The following is a 25328-nucleotide window of genomic DNA, read 5'->3' as shown; positions in this document are numbered from 1 at the left end:
GTCCAATATATAGGCTATCTGCCAATTAATATTATTCTGGGAAAGAAAGTATTTGAAAGAATAACCTCATGAATGTTAGATGATGAAAATGTGGAGAACTCCTCCAAATCAAGAAGGTTGTCAAGTGTTGTTTAGTGATTTGTATCTACTGAGACACTGGCGAGTTCCAGAACTGTTATATTATCCTTCCAGATACGGCATTAAATAAAGAATATTTATTGACACTAGTTAAAGAATTCACTGAAAGAATTGATAATATAATAACCTATTAGTTTTCAAAGACAAATTTTTATTTCTATGCACTGTTTTATAGTAATGATTTTATACATTAATTACATAAATTCAATTGTATTTATATATATTATTAATTATTTAGGGTAAATGTGAATACATTGGAAATTACAATGAAATGGAAAATGTAAAAACGGTTATAGGAATTTCGTCAGAGAAAGGAGCTGCTGAAAATAGCATGGAATTAGAAACTGCACTTTTCAACGATGACGAAGTAATTGAAAATACTGAAGCCGACGTGTCTGATAACACTGAAGATTGTAACAACATCAACGCAGTAAGAATTACTTATTTATTAAATAGTTATCTGATTGGATAATTTCTGAGTATTGAATATGGCCATTTCCCCCTTTTTTTCTTCTGTACATGTTAAAGTTTTAATTTCAGCGTAACATTATTCCATTTTAGAAATAAGATTTTACAGCTAATTTATAAAGTTTTGATTGAGTAATACTTACACGAAGATACTTAACTCTTTCTTAAAAACCCTATACAAATTACTACTGTTAGTTTATGTCCTTCATAGATGCCGATGTTTTTTTTTTCTACAACTACGATTACATCTTCATTTTCTGCATTTTGTATATTATCTAACAATATCAAATACTTTTGAATTGAAACAACAGTTAGGGGATGGTTAACCTTTTTCTTCACCCAGCTGTTATATCATAACACTGGAAAGTATTGTAATGTCTCAGAATTTTACTTTTTTTTTATTACATTTTCGACTGTTTTAATGTAACGTGGGTTACATTTCCGGCTGTTATGATATTGCAATCGTGTCATATTTTACCTTCCGGGTTATTGGAATAATGTTTTGACATCTCTGAATCTAAAATAGTTAATAAACTGATACATGGAATGAGTGGTGTGTTCCATTTAATATCTCAGAATGGGTAAAGGTTAAGAAATAAAATTTGGCATTGTAATTTGTATATAAGGAAGATTGATGCTATTAAATTTTGGTGATTAAATGTGAAGAAGGTGGGGAGATTTTGATATTTATCACATCGGAGAGGGATCGGACTAAATGAAGATTTTACTGATTACTAACATTTACATTTTTTTATGAAAGTCATCCTTACACTTACAATTAATCGTTTTGCCATATTACAATAATTAATAATCTAAACACGTTCTATAAAAAATTTTCATAACAGATGTCACCACACACAATTCTATCTATACTAATATATAAAGCGAGAATGTTTGTTCGTTTGCTAGAAATAAGCTTGGAATCTACAGAACCGAATAGTTTTTTCTCAATTGGAAATCTTATTCTTTTTACATGAACGTATTTCTATTTTGTTTAAAATAGGAAAATGCACAAAAACATTGTTTTTACCGTGGCATTTGTCTGGCATGCTAGTTTGTCAAGCCCCTTTACTACAGGCTGGATTTTTGTAAATCTTATATTTTCGGATTCGGTTTTCATACGTGCAGTTTAGAAACTTTTGTATATGCTTTGCTTATATTGCTTGGTTGTTAGTTTCTTATGACAATAGTGTTATGTTATCTGAGACATATAACTATAAGGAGAGAGAAGATTCCCTTCGGTCTTCTGTCTCTTGACGTACGGCTCAAATTATTTCAAATGTACAGTATGTTCATCTCCACACTCAATTCGTTTGGTATATACAATTTATTTACAGAAATACAGTTTATCACTACACCAATCTGTACCGATTCACACACTAACAACCAAGGGTAAATTGGAATAATCGGACCCCTAATGTCTGTGGTCATCTTTTCACTTGTTTACTGGTTTAATTGCTTCTGTTTTCATGCTGTTTTTACAATGGCCCAAACATATCTAGAATTTGTTTATCAAACAACAAGATTACTTTGTTTTTCTCTCGAATTCAGTAATCTTAGAATTGATTTTGTTGTTTATAACTCTTGCAAAAATGAAAAGATTTCCATCTCTTATTTTTCTTCGAAATATTTATTTTTCATTTAGTTGTTCTCATTAAATAAGTTCAAAAATTACTACAATATAGCATTGAAATCCACATCATATGCCATTTTTTTTGTTTTCTATTCTTGATAGCTTGGCAACTAGCGTCTGTGTTCTCTAGAAAACGCCAGCAGCTGCGTCACTTCCGTCAGCATCTCACTGGATTGATGCTTAGAATTTGAATACGTCCATAGTTTCTCTCTTACCCTAGACGAAACATGCTATACCTTATAATAGAACAAGTCAACACTAACTCTCCGTTCTCAAACCACTCTGGACATTCTGTGGTAGTTTACTATATATTATTTTTAAAATTAAATCTTTCAACAGCCGAAAAAATTATGCAATTTGTTGCTGGACTTTTTTGTTTATTTTAATATAGTTTGATCCAAAAACGCGAAAATTTTCAACTTGCTATAATATATCTGCAGTTTTAACAATTGGCTTTAGGGTTGTGTGAAATTTCAGAGGCAATTATATCTTTCAACGATACAATGTCATTTCTTGTAATTTTATATAATTATATTTTGTTTCAGATCAAATTACGTTAAAATAAATATACAGAACGCAATTTTGTACATTTCAAGTATTTTATATTTCTAAATAGTAGACAAAATTGTGAAATTGCGGATATAATCACTCCCGAGCTATAGATAATTCCACCATTTTAGAAAAAACATTGGCATCTGTGAGACAACTCGCAAAATGCATTAATATCACGGGACTGATTAAGGGGTTAAAAATAGCAAGCTATCTGCAAAGAAATAAGAAAAGGTATTTATTTATCAGATATTGGCACCCCGGTTTATTACTTACAGAAGTATGGTTGATAAAAGGTTGAATAAAAAATTATACTTTGAGTATCTTTTATTTTTAAATTCCCTAATAAAACACTTTGTAACGAATTCAAGCATAACTCAATGACTACTCATATAATGTTGATTTTTTTCCTTTCTTTTTGCTGCAGGAAAATGAAGATAATAAAATACATCCCGATGATGAAGGAGTTGGAACAGTAGGACTTTCAGTTTATAAAGAATTTTTCAATGCTGGAAAGGGTTTCTTCTTTAAGACTGTTCTATTAGTTATACTCATTGTAACACAAGCTATTACAAGTGGCAGTGACTTTTGGCTAGTCAAATGGTATGTTATTTTTATGAGTAAAGTGAAATATAACATGGAAATAGATGTGTTTTTATATATATTGTTTAATGAATAACAAATAACATTATTTACATCATTGATGAACAATTTTCACAATTTGGAAGTGGATGTATTCAATTCTTCTATCTCTAAATGTTTTGATGTACAATATTGATTCTCTGATATTCTGAATAAAATTATCAAGAAAAATAACACAAAATATTTAAAAAGAATTCAAGAGAATTCATTTCATGTATAAATTTTAAATAGATAAATTTACTTTTTAATTTAAATTTAAAAGTTAAAGTCTGAACTTTACTGAACACCTCATATTTTTATCATCAAAGAGGTTTAGATATTCCTTTCTGAATAACATCAATAATAGTCGCATGTTGGTTATAATGTTTCATCAAGATATTGAGTGTGCTGTAAGAATAGTACTGAAAGATACGTGACTTACGTAATATCTTGTTTCATTCTGAACCTTTTGTACTAACAGATTTTAACATTTGTTCAAAACAGAGTCACAAAATATCAGTATGTACAATGTCGCCCAATGATTCCAGTTAAATTTAAACGGCAGCAGTGTCAGTCACAGCATAAAGGATAGAAATGATGTTCAAATTTATATGTACAATAATAAGTTATGAGAATGTGGCTTAAATTTGCAATAAATGTATTATATATAAACAGATGTATTACCACTTATCCGTTTGATATATCTAAATATTATCTATAGGTATTGTGTTTATATAATGTATTCAAGCAGTTTTTATGTATTTCTGTTCATTATACAAATATTGTAAATTCCAAGAATTTAATTCCTATTTCATGTGTAATTTTCAGGTTGTATAAGAAAAGAACACATGGACAAAGTTCAGTGAAACTGGAAAATATTACGTTTAACAAAACAATTTTTAACAATAGTGAAGAGGAAAACTTTTACTATAGTGAAGCATACAACATATATGTTTACTTTGGAATGATATGTGCAGTATTTCTCACGATGATACCGTCTGCAATATTATTGATTGAAATGTTTACAGCTGCATCTATGAAGCTGCACAACAATATGTTTCAATGTATCATTCGAACGCCAATATCATTTTTGGATAACAATCCCGTTGGTATGTATAAAATATTTATTAAATTCATTCTTAACTCAAAGATTTAATAATGATATTTGAGAATTAACGTTTCGATATTAAGCTAAAATTAGATACAGTGACACCTCGGGTATCGCCGATAATCCGTCGAAAACAATCGGCGAAATCCGAAACCGATGAAGACCGAGGCAATTATTTCTATATAAATCAATGTAAATCCAATTAATTCTTTCTAGACACTCCAACATACATTGTGTTTATGATGGTCGCATCATAAACGCATACAACTACTATTACATGACAATTACGTCACACTTTACCACGGGGCGATATAGGCTAGAAGGTCATGTTCAACTAGATTCTACAAGACAAGACATTACCCCGCGTGTCGAGCTGAACAATTCCATTGCTTTCATCTTAAAGCTAATTGTATTTAACTTCAATGCTTTTAACTTTTATGCTAATTAGTATTTTCTGTTAATTTCTTACTGCTTTTAGTATTCTGCGCTATATTAATTAATAATTAATTAATGCTCTATGAAATGTGTTTTTGGTATGTATTTTGGAGTGTCTAGAACGAATTAATTGGATTTACATTGATTTATATGGAAATAGTTGCCTCGATTTTCGTTGGTTTCGGATTTCGCCGATTGATTTCAAACGGATTTTCGACGAAAACCAAGGTTTCACTGTATATCAAATAGTCGATGACAGAATTTCACAGTTTACGTGCAGTGTGCAAGTTTAATTGTTGTGGAAGTTAACTGCCTGGAAGCATTACCTGAAATGTAATGTAAAACGAGAAATTATTTATTGTGACATCGTCACAATACAGGGCTGAATTTTTAATCATATTTTTCATTTATTCGTTTTAAAAAATATGCTCGCCACCTGAAATTGGTAGTTGCTTGTCCCCTGTACATTTTATTTTTCTTTTAAAAATAGAGTCGTGATGGTCGTCTAACTAATACCTTTCAGGGAAAAATCATTAAATTCAAATAACATTAATTCTGAGTTGAATTGGAAGTTATTGTAAAGTTACTCTGTATCTACCAGTGGCGTGCTTTCATTGGAAGCGATGGAAGCGCCGATTGCACCTTCCAATGACCTTCCCTTGTATTTTATAAAATATAAATTTTCATATTTTAACGTACTTTGAATTAATTAAAATGAATATTTTATTATAACTGCATTATGTATCTTTTACAAATTTCTATACTACATGTGAAAAAAAAACGATAAGATTGCTAATGTATATTCGAATAATTCGGTGGCGGAAGGAATGTCGAAACCGGGTCAGTTTCTAATCAGCCAGATTATATAGGCATTAGCACATGCGGATTACAGAGCACCAACCTCACCCGGTTTAGCTGGTAGAAGCGACACACGCGTACGGAGTCCAACTTTATAACCCGGACCGGTTCTGAGCTGTTAGCCGCCTGCCTGTCAACTTCCAAGCAGCCAGATTATAGGCATTGGCGCATGCGCTTTACAGAGCACCAACGTCACGGTTTAGCTGGTAGAAGCGACACACGCGTAAAGAGTACGCGACTTTATATCCCGGAGCGGTTGTGGGCTGTTAGACGCCTGCTAGATATTCGGCCACCCTCGCCCGATTATGTGAATCATGAGCAGACTAGATCAACGGCGGGCAACCCGCGGGCCAGCTACGGCTGGCGAAAAGTTTCTATCCGGCCCGCGAGATCTTTAATAGATTATTAAATTGGAAAAATAACTATTAATTAGTTATTTTTCCAATTCTTTGTAATTTTCGAAAACGATAAAAAAATAAATGTAGTAATTAAATTTTTATTTATTTATTTCATATTTGCAGACTAAAAAAATTACGAGTCACAAGAAGGCGTCAGTTAACTACTAGGCGCGGAAAAAAACGTAAAATTTATTCTGGCCCATGTTATAAAAAGGGTTGCCCACCCTAGACTAGATTTATAACAACCCAACCGATAGGAGTTTACTGGCACGTTTTTATGATAGTTCTGTATAGTTGACAGGAGTTTAAAAAAACTCCATTAAAATATTTGATATATTTATTCTGCGTTTATTCCGCTCTCCCATCTTATATTACTTACGGATTTCAATGTTAAACCGGTGATATTACGATTTAGTATGTTCCATCTGTAAGGGAATGCAGAAAAAACGTGTACAATTCTAGTACAGTGTTAAAAATTAACTGTTACTTTGGCAGCATCATTTACAACCAAATTTAATGAATGAGACGTACAGTACATACAATGGTACAAAAAAAAAGCTCTAGAATTTATTTTCCTTAAATTTACGATTTATATATCCGTTGTCATAAAAATTTGTCTTTCCACTGTTTTCCCAAGACTACAGATATTCAGGTACAAAGTAACTGGTTTCGACTTATTTCTACTTAAGAAGTGACTAAATAATTAAGAGATTAGGGAATGGGGACATAAATAAAATCCTGTTGAAAGAGCTAGAATTTTACTTCAACAAAAGCTTAACAGAACCAATCACTCGCTGAGTACAGTGGGAAACTGATTTCCGTGTACACCTGGTATTAAAACGAATTCGTTAGAAAACGAATGACTATTAAGTTTAAAATAGTTAGATTTTTACAGCTACGGTGAGAAACGTTTAAAATTTACAACAGCCCTGTGGCGTCCTTTGAGATATACTAGTGATGCGACAAAAGAGGCATTTGACATTGACCGGTATCGGCACCCTCGGGATTTGGCACGCACACACTCACTACACACCTACCTGGACCGTCACTAGTTCCATCCATTAGCTACTCGTATCAAGATATTTGACTAATAAGGGAACTGTCGGAGTGTCATCTAATAGATTTTAATAAAATTTAGTTAATAATTATGATAAAAGTATACAAACTCTATGACAAATTTCTAGTATTCACTAAAAGTGTTAATCAGAGTTATTAACAATCAAATGTCGTACTATTTTATAGTACTTAAACACAAATATGCAAATTTTTAGAAGTGAAAGGGTCGCGGAGGAAGACAGCGCTATTACATTTATGAATGAATTCTAGTTTTCGAAAATGGGAGAATTAAATGTAAATATTCAAAACATTATAGCAGAATTTAAACGTTTATGTGATAATGTTTGGCCTACAGAATATATTTGTAGGCCTAATATTTCAGACGTTCATAAACAGGTAGCCAAACTGCTTTTTAATGCATTTAGCGATATTTTTAGTAGTTATGTAAGTAGAGATGACGAAGAGTTTTGTCAGATGAAAAATAATAATTTGATTATAGATAGGCCTATTTCAGATAATAAAATAACACGTCTGCTTCTAGAGAAAGAAATTGATAACGCAGACACTGACTGTGAATCGGGATATTCAGATGATGAAAAATTCGATAAGAATATAATCTCAACAAAACGAAAAGAAGAAATTCTTAACTTGCATAAGAAACACCCAAAATGGAAATTACACACATTACAGCGGAAAGGAGCTAAAGAATTAAAACGTTTTAGTGATTTATATAAATGGGAAAAACAATTTAAATCTCGAAAGCATAGAATTGAAACGTTAAAAATCATTAAAGAACATACTAAACAAATGTTTGACGAAGCTCGAGGCAGCTATAAAATTGTTAAAGGAAATCAATTAAAAATATGGGCATTACAGAAATTTCTTCAACTGAATAGTTCAATTAAGTTTACAGCTAGTGATTCTTGGGTTGAAAAATTTAAAAAAGAATATAGATTAGTATCTCGAAAGATTACAAAACTTGTAAATAAAACAGAAATAGTGAACGAAAAGGATATTTTAGTAAAAGCTGCGCAATTTCAAACAACAGTAAAAAATTAATTGCCATCTTATTCGCGTAACTTCATATTCAATACGGATCAGTGTGGTTTTTCATACGAAATGATTTCACCAAGAACACTTTTGTAAGTTCGCCGACCTTTAGGGGGGGATCGTTAATCCCGCGACAGGATGGTCTAGGGTCGTTCGCGTGTGGGTGTGAGGGAGGTGACACAGACAATAAGTGTCTCACAAAGAAACCCGTTTATTTAAACATAAAACAACTCACACTATGCACAGATCGTTACAAAGGTAAACGTTCGAACGTTTTTGTGCCGATGTGTTTCCTATCGTCGCTCGATAGAAGGCCCCGGGGCAGCGGCTGGGGCAGCGACTCGTCGGTTGGCGTCGGCGGACCTTTCGATGGACACCTTGGAACACCTCTTGTCTCCCTTGAAACCTCTCGGAAAAAGTCTCTTGTCTTTCCAATTCGGCGATTACTTCAATCTCCCTTTTTCGTATTGTTCATGTTGATTGGCTCCACGTCCTTCCTTTCTCTCTTCTCGATTGGTCCCTCGCTTGTTTCCAAGCGAAAAACGACCCCTGTTCGAGTCACGAGAAAGAACCACCTCGACAAATTTACTTGACACCCTCCGTTTACTCAGGTTGGAAAGAATTGATGGAACTTTGAAACTTGCGCTCATATTTTCCCCATTGTTGTCTAGTCTGAGAGATTTTTGAAATTTAATGCTTCGATATGAAGTTCCTTTTTATAATTAACTTTTCCCTTTTTCCTAATTTTAATGATCTAAATTTCGTATACGAGCGACTTGTCAAAGGTCCATCTATACTGGAGGACATTCGTCTACAATCATTACTCATTACAATTATTGCGTTTTATTTTACATTAGGCTCTTTTTGTCTTTCGACATCTTTCTCCTTTTTTTTTCATGCGTCGCGGTTTCAAATGACTAACGCGTCAAATCCGATCTTTGATCGGTTTTTGTCCCTTGTAACAATGGACGATTTTCTACATTCGTTTTAACAATCTTCTAATATAAATATTTAATGTTAACCCGTTTTTGAGACTTCACACTTTCATATAAAGGAAAAAAACACTATTAGATTTGCACATTTTCCAAGTAACAAAGTTACGCATTCCTACACTATCCAATATTTAATTAATGCTAACGGACTAGTTATAGGTAATGTATTTATTTGCTTACAAGAGGCTCGTGGAACCTTTGGACGTAGAGTTCAAGCATCGCTGTTCAATGCCCCAAACGTAACTGTTACAGCTAGCTCATCTGGCAAATTATCTACAGCAATTATTACAAACTATGTAAAAGACGTATTATCTCCAAATATAACAGAAAACTCTTTATTAATAATTGACTCGTGGAGTGGACAAACAAATATTAATATTTATAATACAGTATTTCAAACATCTACAAATCAAGATTCATGCGAAATATTAATTATTCCACCAAAGTGTACGTCTATATGCCAACCTTTAGATGTCGGATTTCATAGACAATTAAAACTTTTAGCTAAAGAAATTTTAAATGCTATACAATTATTCTGTAATGATTCTTCGATGAAATTGTTTTGGACAACTAGAAATGGCATTATAAAATTACATTCGATTCTTCATCATCAATTATCTGCGCCAACATTTAATAATTTGATTAAACATGCATGGTTCGCTTCTGGACTCATAAATGAAAAGTGTCAATTCTTAAATGTAAAACAAGTTTGTTTTTCTTTTTAAAACACTGACAGTTTAAATTGTGTCGAGAGTAATTGCGAAAATCTTCGATTTGTTAAATGTGCACGATGCTAACAGATTCTTTGTTTATTTTGCTTTGTTGAAAAATATCACGTAAATAGTTGCCCATCTAATAATTTGTGAATATAATAACTTTTAAATATATCTATTAAAATGTATTTATTTATTACGTTTCGATTGCTTTCTTTACATTTATTCTATCAATACTTTTATATTAAACTAGCTGACCCGGCCACGTGTTGTTGTGGCTCAAAATGTATCTATTATAAATGTATAACACTTCCCCCGTGGGAGGAATTTCAAAAAATCCCTTCTTAGTGTACATTCTCTTGACGTACCCTATTAAAACGCAATCAAAAACGCATCTAAAATAGTATAATAAAAGCCGAGTTCTTCACAGTAAGCCTTAATCCCGTCACTTTTCCCGCTGGGGAATATCGAAAAATCCCTTTTTAGTGTATATTCTGTTGACGTAACCTATTAAAACGCAATTAAAAACGCAAAAAACCGCATGTAAAATAGTATAATAGAAGCCGAGTTCTTCACGGTAAGCCTTAATCCCGTCCATCTCCCCCAGTGGGGGGAATTTCGACATGTATATTATATAAAAACACGTGCGTATTCGAATGCAACGTTGTGTCAAAATTTCAAAGGAATCGGTAGGAACAAACGAACGTTATATTTTATTTATATAGATAGATAGAAAATGATCTGCTTCAGTCCATTCTCACAGAAAAGCAAACTTAGGTCGTCGGAAGTTAGCGCCATCTGTTGGACATAAAAGCCTTAATCCATATATAAATATATTTTTGAAAGGGGGGAAATGGTGTAGGGGTATGAAAAATAGATAGTAGCCGATTCTCAGACCTACTGAATATGCATATAAAATTTGGTAAAAATCGGTAAAGCCGTTTCGGAGGAGTAAGGTAACTAACATTGTGACACGAGAATTTTATATATAAGATTTCATTGTTAAACTAGTATATATATCTAATCTTTTATAATATTTATTTGAGTTATTCCTTCTTCTACTCTGTAAATGTAATACAGTGATACCTCTGTTTTCGTAGTGTTTAATACTAAAAAAATTAAGAAATTAATATAAAATGAGTATAAAAAACTAATACAATGGTCTTCGAAACAGAATCGCCATCTAACTGTTTTTGATTGATCGAAATTAATAATAACTGTTCGGCCTCTTCAATTGTTTGCGGTCTCTGTTTCATTAGCACATTTACGCCTTTCGCTACATTAGCCTCCTTTTTGCTTCCTTTTTCGCTACAACGAAACTTATCGTAGATGCCGACTTCCCGTACAGTACATGCGACCGATTTCAGCATTCTTAATGCCAGTCACGTATTTTTTAATGATTTCCTTCAACTCGATCGTGTTCCTGGCCTTGTTCGAAGGGCTACTGGCTCTGGAAACTTTCTTTGGTCCCACGATGGAACTAAAAAGAATGGAAGCAATGGAATTGTTTGGCTAAACGCGCGGAGTAATGCTCGTACAGCAAAAAACACCGCCACGATGACTTGTGAGCAGAAAAATGCGTGGGTCGCTCTTTGTTTTTGCATAATTAGCAACGAGATCATGTGGCACGCCGACGAAATCCGAGGCAAATTTTTTGCAAAAAATCGACGAAAATCAAAGTCAACGAAAATCGAGGTATTACTGTTATCTTCCTCCGCGACCCTTTCACTACTAAAAATTTTCATATTTGTGTTAAACTACTATAAAATAGTACGACATTTGATTGCTATTAATCCTGATTAACACTTTTAGTAAACATTACAAATTTAATATAGAGTTTATACACTTTTAACGTAATCAAACTAAATTTTATTAATTCTTCTCCCATTTTCGAAAATTCCAGAATTTATTCTAAATGTAATATCGCCGTCTTCCTCCGCGACCCTTTCACTTCTAAAAATTTGCATATTTGTGTTTAAGTACTATAAAATAGTACGACATTTGATTGCTAATAACTCTGATTAACACTTTTAGTGAATACTAGAAATTTGTCATAGAGTTCGTATACTTTTAACGTAATTATTAAGTAAATTTTATTAAAATCTATTAGATGACACTCCGACAGTTCCCTTGTAAGTGGATTGTTTTAAGATTTAAAAAGTAAAGAATATTTTATGTTATTTTTATGTACGTTTCTTTACAAAGCTATATTTTAATTATAAATTTCTTTAAAAGTATATTAATACAATCGAACAATACATTGTACCAGGTATGTATATCCATCACACATTTTATTTCACCGAGTAAGTTTTTATAATTTATTTTTAATTTTAGCCCTTATATCGTGGCTAGCAATTCAGAATGTAATTGTGATATTAAAAATACATTTAGAGAAGTCTACAGTTTTTACTGGCTTATCGAACAAATGAATACGAATGGACCCTAGACTAGTGATTCTTAACAGTAAGCCGCGGCCCCTGGGGGTCCATAAGAAGTTTGCCGGGGGGGTCGCCAAATTATGCAACATTTCCTTCAGAATATAATAAAAAGAAAATTGATGTATAATCCGAATATCGTATTGAAAAGTAAAATAAGAAAGATAAAGTTTTCCTATTTAGTTTTTATTTATTTATTTTGTATTTCTTCCTACATACAACTTTGTTAGTATAGAAGAAATAAATATAAATATGCTACTTACACCGCAGTATTTACTTCTTTTATTCCAAAGCAATTTTAAGAAACTATTAATGCTTGGAATTTTAAAAATAATTAGGAAAAATAGTAGGCTTTGAAAATTTAAATATTTTTGCAAAAGTTATGCAAAATCCTTACCACAAGTGGGTGTTTTAGTTTTAGTTTAGTTTCAGTATCGACATTGGATCGATTTATCGACATGTTTCTTATTTTATTTTCTGTTAAAAATTAATGAGTTTTCATGTTTAATTGTGAAGTTTGAATGTTATTTAAATAAATAATGAAATAATAAAATTATGATTTACATTTATTATATAAAAAATAAAGCAATAATAAAAAAATCAATTTATTATAGATAAATTATCAAATTATCAAATATACCTTAGGATAATACCTTAGGTTAATGTTACCTTAGGATCCAAAATGGCGGCGGTGGGATTTTTTCCTTACTTCGGAGACTACTACGAGGAAAAAATTTTCCCTAGAGTCGTGACGTTGACGCCGTTGAGAATTTTTTCCCGTTCGGTTTCGACCTTGCGTTCGACGTGGCCGAGTTTCCTGTAACCTCGAAACGGACAGTAGTGTGTATTTGCGACGGTAGAGGGAGCTGTTTCGTAGCGTCGTGCGAGAGTAAAATCGGCGGGAAATACGTAGGGGTGTTACGAACGAATATGCAAATGCATGATCTACGACGTGATTCTGTTCCTTTCCGGGCAATTTTATGCAAATCGACTAGTTTCCAGTTGGAATCGTTTGCTGTAGTGTTGCGACGAATTGCGTATTGGAATAATTGCTGTTTTATTTCGTTACGATATTTCATTCTGGCACAATTTATTATCGGTAAACGTATAGTTTATTTGCAATTGTTCGATAATGAGTAGTTTTGCAGATTTGAGTTGGAACGACGAATTTTGGTCGAAATGCACCACCCGTGATTTCTCCATGTTAATTGAAGACGACTTTTTGGAACCAGGTTTGCCTCCCAGTATCGATAACGCATTGAAATTTGCTGTAAAATTAGGCATACAGCCGACCGAGTCCGTTTGCATTCATTGCGATTCTTTATGCAAATTATACTATCGGAGTAATAGAGAAAGCTGTTTCTTGCGATGTAGTAAGTGCGGAACGAAGACCTCTGCCTTTGATGGAACATTTAAAAGTAAATTTGGCCACATTTCTTGGAGTTGCATTCTGTCGTTTATATGGCACTAACTATGTCTGGAATGTACGGCGACGACCTCGGCGATTGCGGCGGGCAAATCCAGAAAAACGGGAGTCGATTGGTCCAATCACATACGGTTGGTATTGCTTATAGCTTTGAGTAATTTGACATCGTTTAAAAAAGGAGTGCCGAATAAAACGGTGGAAATCGACAAGACCGTAATATGTAAAAGAAAGTACGAGAAAGGGCGTATATTTAAAAATACGTTTGGAAAGGAAAAAAAGATAGGAAGAAGCAGGCAACCACCATCGAACAGTAAGTAAAAAAATTCTTTTTTTTTATTGTTTATTTCGGTTAATATCCGCGGAGTGTGCAGAGAAATTCAAGATGGCGGCCGGAAACGCAGCCATCTTGAATCGAGGGAAAATTTTTTTCCCCCATCGCAGTCTCCAACGTAGGGAAAAATTCCCCCGCCGCCATTTTGGATCCTAGGGTAACATTAATCAATTATTATTAAAAAATGGGGGTCACAAAAAATAATGAAATATTTGGTGGGCGGCGAGTATAAAAAGGTTAAGAACCACTGCCCTAGACCATCACTGACGCGCAATTAACTGATTACCCCTGGAAGTCGGCTTCTTACAGAAACACAGCTTCCCTGTCATCAAATGTCACGACACGCCACTGGTATCTACAGCACTTTCGATTTGCAGATCTGATCTAACTGTTCATTAGTCTAAATCTGTTCTCAAGATTAAGGAAAGGTACGACAGAGAAATTTATAGATTTACAATTTTTTAAATTGCAGTCCAATTAAAAGATTTTTATAGTGCAGCAAATATCTCGAATAATAGGAAAACCAACTTTCGGTAAGGAAATGTCACTAAGTGGTGTGGAGAATCGAAAGTGGTAAAAAGCTAAAGAAAGGCTATTTTGAAAAAGTTTGTATTATATGTAATTACGACATGTAAAGTTTCGAAATTGTGACCAATTATAATGAGAATATAACTCGAAATATTTTCTACGTTTTGTTTTAAAAAGTATATATTAAATATAATACAAAATAACAAGTAATAATAAATAACAAGTAGAATGTTTAGCTGTCTACAGCTAGGGATTGCAATCCAGCAGTGTTTTCAATCCAGCTGGATTTTTGCTGGACCAAAATCATTCCAGCTGGATCCAGTGCGAATGTATTTTTGGAGCAATAAAATGTTATCTGTCTATCTATCTATCCAGCAATTTATGGTTTTTTAAAGAAATAAAACATTTTTTTTAAAATACTTAAGAAGCTTTTATTATTTAGACTAGTCACTATAAATCAGTAAAACTTCTTACACATTTAGGTAGAAAACTTAACTTTGGTTCGGTTTAACGCTTGAGATAGAGATAATTAACTTTGAATGTTTAAAGTTAATTATGAGAATAAATAAAGATATCTGATAGAAAACTTCCCGAGTGTCTTTGAAGAAAAAACACACAACATTAGTGTTTATCAAGTCTAATTTAAATGTTTAGTTAGATTATAAATACAGTAGTGAACCGAAAATCGAAATCAATTGGGGACTGGGGTTGTCCAGATTAGGGATTTGTTCGATTACTGTTTATGTACGAAGAAATATATTAACCTGTACGATGTTCAAATTTTTCTCCGTTGCATGTCGCTTCCTGTTGAATTTTTCTCCGTTGCGTGTCGCTTCGTGTTGAATTTTCGTCGATTTTAAGCCTAACGAAAATTTTTATAATAATAATCGAATCTATCGTATCGTTAAAAATTATTTCTGCATTTTGTACAAACAAAATAAATATATCGAAGAATATAAAAACATTACAATTGTACTTTAGAAGTAAATTTAGTATCAAAAACGTTCGATTCAGCACAACACAGTCCGACTGAAAATCGTGCCGATTACCGGGGTGCCGATTTACGAGTCTCTACTGTATAATGTAATCTTTAAGTTAAATAATAGCAAAGATAATTCTACTAATTAATTTGTTAATACAGTCAACTCTGCCTAAGTCGACACCCCAAGGGAAAGTGAAAATGTGTCGAGTTATCCGATGTGACGACTAAAGCAAAGTTGGAAAAAACCCATAATACTACAATTAATAAAATACAGTAGTGCGTTACACAGTAGTATAAGCTTACACTACATTGTGTCCTCGATTTACAATTATTCTGTAGATGAAAAACTGAAAAATTCGTTTAGTGTTGTTTGTTTTGAGCAGTTAACTGGGAGATACTATAGATTACTATCTATGGAATTTCGGAACTTTGAGTATATATCTGAACTGAGGGGACCGAGACCTCATAAGGAAACTCTTTTCCCCTGCTCCGCCACAAGGCACTACAGGGTTCTAGAGACTATGCCTTAATCATGGGCCTTGGTCTCTTACCCGAAGGTAGTCACTGACTCTTTTCCTTTTAGTTGGGGCGCCGAAGACATCTCCTGGGCTGCCATCCGTCTTCTTAGCCCCAACTCACTAACTTGGCATAACTTTTATGTTTGTGCAGTTTGCACCGCTCTTAGAAATCTTTGCTCTGTCATTGTGTAATTATGCTGCCTTCGCCGCATTCGTCGGTTTGCACAGCCAGATTAGGATAAATCCAAGCACTAAATAGGGTACCCCTCCCTACGAGAAGGAGGCACCCTGCCCAATGCGTCCATTGGGCTCAAAGATCAAATAGATCAGAGACTTTAACCATCAATTCCTTTAGTTTCAATAAGTTTCCTTCACTTGCTGCTAGCGTTCAAAGTACTTGTTCAGGCGGCTTGGACCAGTCGACTTGGCCAGCCCCTTGGCGAAAATCCTCGGTAAGAGGACAGTCAAGTACGTAGTGTCTCGCGTCGCCGCGAGGACACCCACAGGAGCAGCAACCATCTCCATGTCCAAAGATGGACTTGAAATGGGGAAACCTCCCGTGTCCGGTCAGTATCTGCGTAAGCAACCTACAACAACTCACTGGGGTAAGGCCAACGTCAGGCACGAAGGCGTGGGTTGACCTACCCACTGTACTTTGAGTCCAGCTCTCTTGCCAACTCCTCATCGATCGCTGCAGTAGAGTACCTTTTATGTATGTTGCCGAGGGTTCTACCATCCTCGTTACAAATGGGCCCCTGGCCCCCGCCTTGGCCAGTTGGTCGGCACATTCGCTGCCCGGGATCCCGATGTGGCCTCGGACCCACTGCAGGGCAACGTGTCACTCGTGCCTCGCCCTCAGTACCCTACCTCTGATCTCTCGTACCAAGATACCCGTTGCTTAATGCCTGAAGCGACGATTGACTGTCAGAGTAAACCGTGACAGGCTCTGGACCTGGATGTAATAAGATCCACTGGGACGCTCCTGCCAGAGCCACCAGTTCCGCCTGAAACACGGACGCCTCCTCATTCAATCTGACTGACTGACAGAGTACATATGTACCCCACCGGAATACACACAAAACGCGGCACCTACTAAGCCACCGTGTTTAGAGCCATCGGTGTATATTTCAACTCCGATTCCTGTCGGTTCACCAACATCCCAGTCTAGTCCGATCCTATGGGCCAGATGGACTTTCAAAACATCTGCCAAACGTCTTGGTCTGGCTGGGCACATCTGATTACAATGCTTAGCCTCGATGCCCTCCACAGTAGTCCTGTAGAAGGCCGCCTCTTGGCTGACAACCAGAGGTTACGGCAGCAGCCTGGCCAAGACCAGGGCCGCCTCCGTGGACACAGTTCTGTATGCTCTTGTGATCCGCAGGGCAGCGGGTCTCTGAATCGAGAGCAGCGTCCTGCTCTGCTTGACATTGGCGGAATCCTTCCACCAGATACCACAGGCGTAGCAGACAACGCGCTCTACACTCATTTTATAGATGGATCGAAGCGCGTGCCCGCTGAGGCCGTAATCCTGTCTAGCTAGTCTCGATAGTGCCGCTATCATGAGGTTTGTTCTCTCCCGAACACTCCTCAGATGTGGCGTCCAACATAGTGTTTGGTCGATGATAACACCGAGGTACTTTAGCTCATTTACCCTTCGGATGGGGTTGCCCCGAATCCGGTATATCGGTCGGCGAGCCAACAAACCAGTCCGGGCCACCGTCAGGGCCTCTGATTTCTCGGGGCTGAAGGATAGCTTATGCAGCTCTCCCCAGCGAACGAGTCGTTCTATTGCTTCGTTGCCGCGAGCCTCCATCTCGCTACGACTGTAACCAGCAACTACTAACAACAGATCATCAGCATAAGCCTGCAGCTGGACTTCGTCCGGTAGGACTTGCCGCAGCGCCGTATCCGCTAGAACGTTCCAGAGTAATGGTTTGATACAGGATCCTTGGGGACAGCCCCTCTCCATCACCTTCTCGATACTCATACTGGGTGTGTGATAAACTATCGTGTGGTCACTCAGGAAACTTCTGGAAAGCAATACAAGGTTGGTCGGCAGGTTTGCCTTCCGCAGTTCACCCACGATGGATGGCCACCAGACGTTGTCAAATGCTCCCACAACGTCCATCGAAACGAGCAACGTGTGAAAGCCCTGCTGGCGGTTCTGGTAGACCAGATTGACCGCCTGATGTAATGCCCTGCAGGTAGACAAGTCCGGCCGGAACCCATATTGTTGTGGGTGCAACAGCCCTTTTCGCTTAAGGTGGTAGTACACCCTAGGGGACCGAGACGACGAGTTCAATGATACCCTAATTTTGGACCGGAGACGAAAAGTAACAAAGTTTTCATACTTTTTTAATGCTCTCATACAGACGGCACCGTAGTTGCTAGTGCTGCCATCTCGCGGTAGTCTGCAAACAAATTTAAAAAAACACGCTAAAATGCAAGAAATTGCACGAACAGTCAAACGCCACTTCCCTTTTTTTCTTTTGTTCAAGAACATTGTGAATCAATAACTAATGACGTTAAACAATTGGCGACCTGCCGGCGGCTCCCCTCCCGGGGGAGTCTGTCGAGAGCACGAACAGTCGAATGCCAGTTCCTTTTTTCCTTTTGTTCAAGCATCGCGACTCCCGATCGTGATAGCGCAGTCGGCTCGTAGTACTAGCCAACCGCGAGCGATAGCGAGACTGAGGGGCCGTAGCCCCCGAGATCGACTAGCGAGGATGTGCGAAAAGGACTTAACTCGAACTGTAGACGATCAGTGTGCTCGTAGATCAACATCTGCCTTTGTTGAAGGTATATATGGCCGACTTGCCGAACTGCCTGTTAAACACGTGATAGGCTTAGTGGAGAGAGCGACGATCGCCGAAAAAAAGTATGATAACTTTCTTATTTTTCGCCTCCAGCCCAAAAGTAAGGTACCGTTGAACTCGTCTCGGCCTCCTTAGTTCAAATATATATTCAAAGTCCCGAAATTCCGTAGATAGTAATCTATAGTACACTCCTTAAGGATCTCGACTCTCTTTTTTCAACGATCACGAACGCTTTGAAAAAAACCATCTTCGCAATTGTCAATTGTTGGCAAGTAACGTCTAAGGATTCTTAATGCCTCTAGCATGAGAAAATGCAAAATTGGTTTTCAGTGTGACATTAATGTAGATTGTATATTTTCTTTTTGTTTATCTGTTAGTATTTTATACATAAAAATACATAAAATGTTAAGGCATTTTTATTAATATATGTATATTAATAATATTAATACAGGCATGGGCAAATGCGGCTCTTTTTGAGTTATGTGCGGCTCTTGCTGAAAGTGTTAATTTCTGTTTTTTTTTTATTAATATTTTTACAATTTTATTTTTATAATTTTGTGAAAATATGTTTATTAAAAAAATTCAATATTTGTTTTATATTATATTTATATTATATAATAAAATCGCCTGCCTTACCATACTATCCGCCACGACAGTACAGAACTGCAGCTCCCATGCATTTTGCAACACCTACATTGCGGCTCCTACTAAACTCTTGCTTGCCCACCCCTGTATTAATATATTATGAAATATATTAAGGGTGTACTACAGATTACTCCCTATGGAATTTCAGGACTTTGATTATATATTTGAACTTAGGGGACCGAGACGAGTTCAACGGTACCCTATTTTTGGACCAGAGACGAAAAATAAAAAAGTTATCACACTTTTTTAAGTTACCATACTTTTTTAATGCTCTCATGCAGACGGCACCATAGTTGCTAGTATTGCCATCTTGCAGTAAAGTCTGCAAACCGTGACGTCGGACTACGGTCATCTCCCGGAGCGTTAAACACGCGATACGAGAGCGGAGAGAGCGACGCGACTTCCGATCATCGCGCGATCGCCATTTCGGTTAATGTTACTTATGGCAGCGAACATGGCGGCCCGACTGACCTCTCGTATGGGAGCCACCACACGCCGCCATGTGCTAAACTAGTGATCGATTCACGGTAGTTCTTGAACAAAGTAAAAAAAAGGGGGAAAACGTCTACTAAAGGCAATTTTAACGACAAGCACGCAACTCCCGATTGCGATAGCGAGGCCGACTTAGCGGAGAGCAGCGCGACTCCCTATCATCGCGCGATCGCCGGAAAAAAGTATGATAACTTTTTTATTTTTCGTCTCCGATCCAAAATAGGGTATCATTGAACTCGTCTCGGTCCCCTGAGTTCAGATATATACCCAAACACACGAAATTCCATAGGGAGTAATCTATAGTATACCCTATATTAATTATACATTAATAAATAAATCGACTCCCCCTCTTGTAAAAAAATAAGTTCGCACCACACGTGAGGAGTGAATTCATTTTTTCAGGAGGGGTGACGAGTTATCGGAGTGTGGGACGGCAAAAGTATGTCGACTTATCTGGTAGTGAGGAGTTAAACAGTGTCGAGTAAACCGGAGTTTTTTAACATTAAAGCCTATGTAAGTCGGCCAAGACCACAGAAACTGACTACTTAACTACACAAAAATTAAAGGAAAATTGTTTTTTAATCAGACGGATGAGCTTGCTTTTTACTGCATAACAAACTAAATCTTGGTGCAATGTTTGACACTGTTGGATGTAAAATCTTTTCAACATTTTTTAGTGATGAACGATATTGGGATTTGATATGTGTTAAAGCTGAAAAAGTAATTTCACATAAATATGTGGTGTTGAGTGGCAGAAGAACATTTTTAAACTCTCACAAATTATTTTCAATATTTTGCATTAAAATCTCGCGACCCCAAGATTTCACCCATAGTTCAAGAGGCCCTAGTTTATACAACTAGTTGCCATGTGCGCCTTGCAGATTTCCAATCTCTCAAATTCTTTGACCGTTTGCCTATTCGTCGTTGTTTTTATAATTGCCGCTTGATCCCATTGGACGTTAACATCCTTCTGTCTTGCGTATGATGCCAACGCAGTGTTGTCAAAGTTCTTACTAATTGTATATTTGAGTTCCTTGAGCCTTTGTTTTAAACTGCGCATCATTGCACCCACATAAACAAGCTTGGAATTGAAATGTTGATCGTGTAAAGGCACCGAATATATACCCGTTGTTGAATTCCGATCCTCTTTCTTTTTATCGTTTCTTAAAAGTTTGAAAACAGTGGTATTACGTCGGTATACAATGCAAAAATTATTAGACCTGGCAGTACATCTATGTATCTTGTTAAAAATGGGATGTAATTAAGCATTATTCTTATTATATTTATTCCGAACACATTTTATGTTCTATAATGTTGTATTCTTTTGTAACTAAGGAAGATCGTTAAAGCGATTGAATACGTTATTATTTTATTAAATTTTGCTGGATTGATAAAGGCATAGTTTATTTATAAGTAGTTTAATTATTAGTGTTAGTAAAGTAGTGAGTAAGTAATTAGTAGCAGTCTAGTAGTCAGCAAAGCAACAACGCCGATAACGTAGACTTTTGCGCCATTATTTAGAAAGTTAATTGAGTATTCGCGGATCCGCAGCGCTAGATCCAATACCTGGTGCTGGATCAAGAAGGCCGAAGAATGCGCTGGATCCAGATGGATTGCTGGATGAGGGAGCCAGCAATTGCAACCCCTATCTACAGCTTTACAATTACATAGTGAACATTTTTCTAATATATTATAGGAGGGGTGACCAGACATTTTGGTGTAAGATCCCTAGTTACCTACCTGAAAATATTAGGTGCCGCATCTAAAGTTCTTAATATAAAAATATAAAAAAAATTTCAGAATCATAATGTATTTATTTTGACAATTAAAGTAAGATGTTTATTACATTTTTAAACTTATCCTTTGCTAGTTGAAAGTTTATGAATTTGTAATGTTGAAATTAATTTTTGATAATCAGGTTGATAATTAAAAATTGAACTTATTATTAATTCTTTTAGATGTTGGTTGATTAACTGTAAACGGAACTTCGATTTCATTAATTTCATCGTTGAGTACAATGATTCAAATGCATACCTCGATCCAAAATTTGACAGTAACCGATATGCTGAATTTTTGAAATTGTTTTAGTACACATTTCCAAAATTCTTCGTTTGATTTTGCCGATTTATATGACATTTGCAGACTTTGATCTTCTTGCATCTCAATTAATGCTAATTCTCTTGATACCGTTTCAGGAAGTAAGAACTTTAATAATGTAAAACCATTGTTAATCACAACAATTTTAAGTGGGTTTAATAAAAACACAATTGAAGGTTTCTGTAGTAAATCTGCAAATCGTTTTTTAATTTTGTTTGATAGTAAATGATGGTTGCAAGAGGAATATCATTATCTGAAGCAGCTTTTTTAAGCGAGGAAAGCGATTAAATGTCTTTTCTATTATATTCTTTTGGAAAAGTTATATTATTCTTTTAAAATTGAAAATGTTTTGACTTAATTCTGAAATATAGTTTTTCTTATTTTGCAGTGATAAATTTAAATTTTTTAAATGTTCATTTGCATTGGTGAAGAACATTAAGTCATTGATCCATTCTTTATCTTTTAATTGCGGATATGATTGCTTTTTTATATCTAGAAAGTCAATAATAGGTTTCAGCAATACTACAAACCTGTTCAATACATCGTACAGTACGTTGATAACCACCTCACTATGTAGTACAATACAGTATTACAGTAGAACCTCGATTATCCGGACCTTTGTTATCTGGTTTTTCGATTATCCGGATATTTCTTATCCGGACTACCTTCATCCCCAATTAGTCCGGATAATAGAGTTTCTACTGTAAATCATTTATTTGTAGATTTAAATCGAGTTCAGCAATAAAATTTCGAAACTGAAGGTGCTTTTTTGCGTTGGTTCGAATAAAATTCGATTGTAATGAGCGGTGTAAACACGTAATTAAAATTAAAGTACTCACTTTTTGAACCTTTGTATCCGGTACTTTTTTACACTCTAGAAAACAAACGTTTTCGGCTTCACTCGAGGTCTGCTTCAGGTTAAGAAAACAAAACAACAAAAGAAAACTGGCTTCTCAATTATTTGAATTATTCTTCGAGGAACGTTTAGCTTTAAAATAAATTCGAACATAATTTTCGAATATATGCGTGCGCTATATTCTTGCGTTGTCGTCTTCTTGTTCTTCGCATACGTAACGCCAGGCATATGAAAGTGCGTTGCCGTCTGTAGAGTTTATACATTTCCCTGCACGGCCGGCCCTGTATATTTCAAGGGCTTCGAGGGCCCTGATGTCTTCCTGTCTTATTTATCAATCTGGCATTAGATAGGTCCGCGTGAATCTCTGGATCGGTGGCGTAGGTGGATAAGGCAGTGGTGTAACGAGCATGGTTTATATCGTATCTGTGCTCCTTGAGCCTCTGTTGGATGGAACGTTTAGTGGAGCCAATGTATACTAATTCCCGCCTAAATCTGTCATCTCTCACTGGAATACTGTATACACCTGGAGCCCGAGATGGTTCGTTTGGTCTTTGGCGTTGCGCAATAATTTATAAATATCTGCGGACCTTCTGTGTGTCAATCTGGTATCAGTTTTGGTTGCAATTTTTTTTTATATAAGGCCTGAAATCGCCGGTCGTATTCGACAACTGCGTATCTGCTGGCAGGTTCTTGATTCCGATTTTCATTTCTAGCCCTTTGAGTAATGGGTGTACTTTGCATATCCCGTGGTCTGGAATAGGCCCGTGCTAACTTTCGTATTAGTTCTTTTTTGTATGCATGTGCCTTTGCGATGCGTTCTATCTTCTGTAGTTCAATTACTGTATAGTATCATTCCACCTAGAAGGGTGCGTATACGCTCTTCTAACTAAAGCCCGGAACGCTGCGATTTTATATGTGTAAGGGTCGGCTGAGTTTGATGGTATAAACCATGGGATGTAGCCAGGTTTATAATATATACCAGTTTCAATCCTTCCTCTATTCAGTCTGATGTTGATATCCAAGAAGTGGGCATTGGTGGTAGACATTTGGTCCATTGTAAGGGTCAACTCGTATGGATTGTTGTTCATGCGACTTAAAAAATCATTTATGTTCATTTCTGTTTTTCACAGGATAAATACGTCGTGTATATATCTTTCATATATAATTATATTGGACCCATACTCTGGTATGACGGTTTCTTCCAATTTACGTAAAACCAATTCGCAGAAGTCGCCTGAAAGCAGGCTGCCCATGGGTACCCTACGTTTTTGTAGATAAGCTCTGTTGTTAAACTGGAATATGGAGTTGTAACACGAGATGTGCCAGCTCCAGGACCTGCTTACGATGTGTCGGTGTTCTGCATTTGGCCAATAGGAGATCCCTCAGAGCGCAGAAACATGGTTGTAACTTTATTAAAGGATATAACGTCCAAAGTCCAACACTGTGATGAGGGCCCCATCTGTTAGCTGCGTTTGCCTTAATAAGTCTATTAGTTCCGTGGGGTCTTTGACGATTAGATTGTAATCCCTCAGATGGTCAGCCACAATGTTGTGGACTGCTTTTTCAAGGAGTTTCGTCGGAGACCTGGCTTTGTGTAGAATGGGTCCAAGAGACTGTGTGGGCTTATGCGTTTTCGCAAAAGCAAATAACTTAGGTGTGTCTGGTGAGGCCACTAACATCCTTTTAAAGTTTAGTTCACTGGCAAGAGATGTTTTTGTAAAGCGTGTGCAACGAGCCTGTAGTTTGTATACAAAACTATCGTCATTCGTTTCACATTCCGTGTCGGTGATGTATTGTTGCATAAGATTTCTGTAAGTGGATTCTTTTAGGAGTACTAATGCTCTGCTCTTGTCGGCTTTCAATACAATGATTCGTTCCCTCTTCATCTATTTTTTAGTTTTTTGTAGAAGACGCCAAAAACCTTCCTCCTGTGTTTTGTTGTTTTTGTCGGAACAGATTTCTAATGTGGCTCTTCATCTGTAGTACTCCTTGTGGATATCATTCACGCCTCTGATTAGCCTTTCAATATGCGGCATGACACTATCCAAGATTGTATTCGGGGTCCCCGGCGTATACATCGGCCCATGTGCTGAGGTGTCAATTAGATAGTCTGGTGGAGAAATGTTATCCCAGCATACTAATGGAATTACCGGTATGTCTTTTTTGACAGGTTCCTGCTTTTT

General features: G+C 36.1%; 1 protein-coding gene across 1 annotated transcript in view; it reads left to right on the top strand.

Annotated features, from left to right (window-relative positions):
- Nucleotides 1-25328, top strand: part of LOC136971008 (ATP-binding cassette sub-family C member 4-like) — a gene marked incomplete at its 5' end in the record, with an annotated part of 70114 nt that overhangs the window by 17661 nt on the left and 27125 nt on the right. Inside the window, 3 exons of the mRNA XM_067265490.1 lie at nucleotides 377-568; nucleotides 3216-3391; nucleotides 4238-4518. Coding sequence (XP_067121591.1) covers nucleotides 377-568; nucleotides 3216-3391; nucleotides 4238-4518 — 649 coding nt within the window. The remainder of the gene's footprint in view (nucleotides 1-376; nucleotides 569-3215; nucleotides 3392-4237; nucleotides 4519-25328) is intronic.

This window comes from Centruroides vittatus, unplaced genomic scaffold, assembly GCF_030686945.1.
Source record: "Centruroides vittatus isolate TY-2023 unplaced genomic scaffold, ASM3068694v2 contig_225, whole genome shotgun sequence".
NCBI classification, from domain to species: domain Eukaryota; kingdom Metazoa; phylum Arthropoda; class Arachnida; order Scorpiones; family Buthidae; genus Centruroides; species Centruroides vittatus.
The sequence above is the reverse complement of the archived record's forward strand: the minus strand, read 5'-3'. Positions and strand labels throughout refer to the sequence as shown.